The 6,015-nt window shown below is 33.9% G+C and overlaps 1 protein-coding gene across 2 annotated transcripts; it reads right to left on the bottom strand.

Annotated features, from left to right (window-relative positions):
• LOC109805007 (3'-5' exonuclease domain-containing protein / K homology domain-containing protein / KH domain-containing protein) lies at window positions 1-5,471 on the bottom strand. 2 transcript variants are annotated; one of them, XM_020366932.3, is made up of 10 exons: window positions 5,263-5,471; window positions 4,838-5,007; window positions 4,033-4,164; window positions 3,797-3,847; window positions 2,496-2,607; window positions 2,305-2,351; window positions 1,694-1,910; window positions 762-891; window positions 592-634; window positions 1-253 (listed from the first exon to the last, which is right to left on the bottom strand). In XM_020366932.3, the coding sequence occupies exons 1-10, from the start codon at window positions 5,342-5,344 to the stop codon at window positions 179-181; spliced, it is 1,059 nt and encodes a 352-aa protein (XP_020222521.1). In that variant the 5' UTR covers window positions 5,345-5,471; the 3' UTR covers window positions 1-178. The 2 variants fall into 2 exon arrangements, with proteins under 2 accessions (XP_020222521.1, XP_020222522.1); XM_020366933.3 differs by having other exon boundaries at window positions 2,511-2,607; window positions 5,263-5,470.
• Window positions 5,472-6,015: the final 544 nt, after the last annotated feature.

Raw genomic sequence — 6,015 nt, 5'->3', positions numbered from 1 at the left:
TTGTTGGAAAAAAAAACTTGATTACTTTTTTTCTTTGTTTTCTTGTCCACAGTAGATACAAGCATGGAAAAAGTATTCTCAATCCACTAACTCAGTCCAACTATCAGAGGCAGAATGGCAGTAACTATTGGGTCAGAAAAATGATTTATTGCAAAAGTTGATGAGAGACTTTTCATTGCTACACATCCAAGATTCGACCCCTTAACATGGCCTCGGCTTTCCTCACCTGCTTCACTGGTCCCATGATGAAGACCTGCATAAAAACACCGACAACTTCAAAAATAAATAATACTGTTTTCATATGCAAACCATGTTTGAAATTAAAAATAAACAAAAAATAACAGATTTAAAGAAAAGATAAAAGAAGGCTTTATTGTAGATAAGCTTCCTCCGGGTAGCCAAGTATAAAACGTTTCGAGAGATCATAGGGATATTCTCAAATCTCAATCAAATCCATGATAACAAGATCGGTTGCAACTTGCAAGTCAAAGAAACAACATTGACAATAGGTGCATACAAATTGAGCATCATATAGACCACTTTCTGCAAGTAATTCAGAGTACTGGTACGGGTGAATGTTGATATACCAACCTTGTCAGGTGGGCCTTTGTCACCTCCCATGAGAATTTCCGCTCTGAACAAACAAACAAACAAACAAATTTGAAGACAGAATGTAACAGCGGTTCAAATTATCCACTAATATATCAAAAAATAATGTATTTACTAAACCAAGGGAATGGAAAGGATAGACAAATTATTACTCGCAAGCCTCCTTGATTCCCTTAATTGTCACCCCTTTTTTCCCAATTACACGTCCCATCTTTCCAGGGGGAATATGAAGAACTGAAAGAACTTCTTCCTCGGGACCATTTTCATCAGCTTTCAGCGAATCTACAAGAAAGCGCATTCTTTAAAACAAGCGATAGCATGAATGATTCAACCAAGAATACCTGGCACAAATGCATCATTATAGTAGATATACATAAAAACCTAAAAGAGCAATACTTCTTGTCAATTGTAATGTAATCTAATAAACAATGTGGACCACAGTTTCGCTGAATAATTCATTTTGCATGAACCTGCAAGATGATTAGCACCATTTAAGTGTATGTTTGGGTTTCATGTAAGATTCACCATAATCACATTAAAATACCATTTAACGTGATTTTAGGTTTAAATACCAGTTAATTTTCACATCTTTGGTTCTGTATAGAGGAATTGATTTGGTTCCAAAATTGATTCTGAATTGAAGCAAATTATGTAACTTTTGTATTGGATAAAAGAAATTTTTACCGCTTATTACTACTTGTTTTTATAATAAAAGCATTTGAACATAAATTACATCACTTCAAAATCAATTTTAAACAGAACTAATTTTGCAAAAATCAATTTCATTCAAAATCACCAGGATGTTGCAGTTAGTTCATGTCAAATTTCTGGGTTTACCTAGAAATTCCATATGTTCGACTTTTTAGGGTAATACTAACTGCCAAATTATGTCATCACCTTCATGTTAAACATTATGAATGATATCATAGATCATAATATTTCAATTTTAAATTAAACTCTGCTGGCAAAAAGCATAGGAAAATTTAAAGGCAACTGGCAATATATGGTATCCATCTAGTTTCTCATAATATATAAATAAGGAAATATGTGTTATATAAGAGATCCTCATTCAGATTTTATAGACCTGGAATCGGGGTTAGAGATGGCCAGTCAGCATAATTGTTACTGTTCACACAGAAACAACGGCAATACAAGGCACCACGAACTGTAAGATACCATAAAGACCGCTCATTCAATTTCTCCATCATTTGGTGATAAATGTAGAGAAGAAAGCGAACATCATCAGCAGCAGCACGGACCATTTGTTCAGATAATGGTCTGTATGTCCAAAACTTGGGGTCCTGACAGAACATTTAGAAATAACATCATTAGATGATAGAGCTTATTTGGATTATGTAGATTATATAAATATTTCATATTTCTTCTTTGTTAGCCATTGAAACTCTTCTCGTTGACCTCGACCCGAACATACAAATCAATATCCACAGCAGGATAAAGAAATTCATAAATTATGATATGTAAAAATGAAAATGGTATGACATAAAGATTAATGGTGTTGTGTTTCTTTCATTAAGAAACTTCTTCCAACTACATGTTTGGTACTGTTTGGTATCAATCAAACCTTGACAATAATATCGCTCAATGAAATCAAACATGCATGCAGGACCAGCAATTTTAACTATTGAGTAGGAAAGTAAAGTTATTCTTTTCAACCAAGATTATTCAAAAACCAACCTGTCGGAGGAGGACACGAACTTCTTCCTTCTCAACATATGATATGCCTACATGCAAACCCTCAAAGTGAATGTGGAGGGATGAACCAAATGACTCAAAGGAACTTATTAGGAATTTATTATTAATCATTATGCCTAGAATAATGTGGTCATTATAAAAACCACGACCATCAAAAACATTTCATTGGATACCACGACACATAGTACCACAATATCGTGGATCTGCAAGGAGGCCAACAAATGAAATGTAGTCATCTGGCAATCTCTTTCGTCCTTCTTGCTCCTCTATAAGTGAATAAGCAATCTGAACCAAACAAGGAATATGATTAACCAATCAAAAGAACACACATATGAAGACGTATAACCATATAATATGCAAGTGTAAGAATAGAATGGAATCACAAGTAATACTAACAAAGAAAACTAGACACACCAAAATTGCCAAGGGAACTTATTTGTATTACAATTTCCACCTCCTTCCAACCTTTTCTTAATTTCAAATGGATCACTTTCACTTATACTAGAAGGACAAGCAAAGAAGTACAACTTGAAGAATGACTCTTTTTAAAGAGAAAAAATACAAATCACCTGTTAATGCTTTAAGTCATATGAAAATCAGTCCTAGAAGTTTATAATTGTGTATATCAGTCCCTAATGTTTAAAAATGGGGGAACAGTTCCAAATTTTTCTGGGAAAATAGTAGCATAATAGTTGCAGAATTAGTTTCAAAGATGCTATAGCTCTAAAATCTGAATGCTGATACCAAGTTGAAAAAGTATTTGTGAGAAACTGTATGCATATGCTTGCATACTGATCTTTTATTTTTAGTATGGATATAATCGACTAAGGAGATAAGTACTATCAATGAAGGAGTAAATTACTAGCTTATTTACAGAAGTCAAACAAATACAGTTGCACTAAATACTAATATTCTAAGCATAAATGGCAACAATATTAGTCATGTAGTAAATGCATGCTACAAAAAAAAGGGGTGTGATTTAACCATGTACTAAACAAATGAGTAATTTGCAACAAAAGTAATCCATTTAGTAAACTAATGTTAAGTTGATAGGCACACCCTGTATAGAAGATAGACAATTAACCCAAGGGAAAAAACACATAAATCTCATATACTTTGGCAGTATAGTAAACATATCACTGTAAAAAAGCATCAAATATAAATAGGGGCAACGTACTTGAATTTAGATTTATGAGCACAATCAAGTGAATGATTAGAAAAAACATATCTTCACAGCAAAATCATAAAACAAGAATCTTACTCATTGTTTTTATTTTTAACAAAAGCCATCAGCTGATATACAATGTCTCATTCTAATGTCAAAGAAGCAATGCTCAAGGAAAATAGTATTGGATCCACATAATTATAAATATGTGCTATTGCAGAAGTGGAAGTAATAGTTCTGTCAACTTAACAGGGGCTATAAGAATGGTAAAGAAAAACAGGGAGAGCTGCCTAGTAATAGAAAGCTCACCTGTGTATCCACCACGTTGTTCAACTTGATGCCAAACTGAAAGTACAATGCCTAGTAAAAAACAAGAAGTTTACAACCAAATTAAATTGTCAAACAAAATTGGTAAATGCTAAGGCCAAAAGTCAAGCCTCTCAAACATTTTATTTTCCCTTTGATTAAAGGTTTCCTAAATTTCAACATATACAAAAGAGAGGCCAGGGCAAGGAAGGAAGGAAGCCACCAAATAAATCAGAGACCTCACTATCCCGTTTGCAATCATGAATCACTTTCGTGATGTAATTAGACTCAAGTGCAGGCTTACACGCTTGGATGAGCTCCTTCCCCCCATCAATCGCATCAACCAAGTATATAGCATCAGCAAATGCAAGCTGCAAAAACACAAAACTCAATTAAAATTCTAAACCAAGAATGCAATACCAGTAATTACAAACCATAAACACAATTCCCTAGGTCTTTATGGTGTTGTTCTCCAACATGAATTGCAGCTTCACCTCAGTAATCTATATTGACATTGACATTTAATACAAACCTTTTTTGGGCAAATTACCAAGGTGAAACTCTAATTTTAATTGAAAAACAGCACCTAAGGAACTTCATTTAAGATTTGTCCTACAAGTAAACTACCACACACTTATCTCATAAAAAATTTAAGAAAAAATAAAACAACACAATTACCAGCAGAAAATCACAATACACAACTAGAGTTTGTTTAAATACAAGCTAAAAGCGTTTTTCAGAGCTTCTCTACTAAAAATAAAGAAATAAACTCTCAAAAGTGGTTCTAAGCTTGTATAGAAGCAGACTCATAACTAAATAACCGCACAACAGAGCAGTATAGGTTACTACTTCTATATACATATACATTATTTCCTATTTACATGAATATTAGTTATATCATAGAACCTCTTGCACTAACAAATAACTTTCCAACTTCAGCATATCATACAAAATACATAATAATTATACAAATTCTCGTTGCGGCTACAAAATCGGAAATCTAAAAGCACGAGCGAGCGAGCGAGCGAGAGAGAGAGAATTGACCTGCATTACACAGAGAGTGCCGTTGCGACACAAGTCAACGCCCTCGCAGTCAAAGCCAATGACTAGCTCCTTCTGCGGCGAGGGTTCCAGAAACTCCACGGGAAGTTGCGACGCCGCGGTCACGACGTGAACCGGAACGCGCGATTCATCGTCGTCCACGCGCTTCTCACCTAATCGCAGATCGAACTCGTCAATTCCTCTCCACCGAAACCGATTACAAAAACACAAACAAGAACACAAAAACTCGAACAGTAGAGTTAGCATAACGAAAAATGAAGATCAAGTGCAAAACAGTTGGAAACGAAAATCGAAGTATCTCGAGTTATCAGATTCTCGAAGCGTTGGAGAGCGAAAGTGTGGATTGAAGAACAGAAGCCCTAAATCGGTGGAAAATATAAGAGAGAAAAGGCGTTGCGAGAATTGACCTTGTTGAGAGGATGAATGAAGAGGAAGGTGTGTGAGGTAAGAGTGAGTGGGAGAAGGAGAAGAAGAAGAAGAAGAAGCCATGCGTTTTGGAGTGAATGTCCAACTGCATCACACTTTTGCGCTCGCTTGCTCTGCACTCTTCTGCTCGCTCCCTTTTCTATCGAGCAAGTGAAATGAAACGAAATGAAATGGGTTTCGTCTTTTCTCTCCAATATTCAACGCTATATATACACGCGCGTCACTGATAGTGTAAGAAAACGCTATTTCGCTTAACCCAAAAACGCATTTCAATAATTGCATATTTTGGATTAAAAATTTTTTTTTCAATATAAAAAATATTTAGAGTTTTTTTTAATTAAATTTTAATTAAATATGTGTTTTGTCTAATGTTATGTGTTTACACTTAAATAAAGTCAGACGTTCGAATTCTATCTTGTGTGTGTAATCGTGTTAAATTTTGAGACTAGTTATCTCATCTTTAAGATACTTCCAACATAGCGAGAAGATTAATTACTGCTATCGACATTTGATACTTCAGAAATGAACTAAAAAAAATTATATTTAAATTGTGACATCTTTTAAATTAAACTAATAATAATATACTCTTGTTCTTTTACAAGAGTCTAATTTCTTTTGACAAATATTATTATATACTTATAGATATAGATTTAGGGATTGGAATTTTAATCATGTGCATAAAGAATGTGATAATTTATTAAGAAAATTACAATATGTTAATTAAATTGTAATAA

This window comes from Cajanus cajan, chromosome 9 (genome assembly GCF_000230855.2).
Source record: "Cajanus cajan strain Asha chromosome 9, NIPB_CcT2T_4, whole genome shotgun sequence".
NCBI classification, from domain to species: domain Eukaryota; kingdom Viridiplantae; phylum Streptophyta; class Magnoliopsida; order Fabales; family Fabaceae; genus Cajanus; species Cajanus cajan.
The sequence above is the reverse complement of the archived record's forward strand: the minus strand, read 5'-3'. Positions and strand labels throughout refer to the sequence as shown.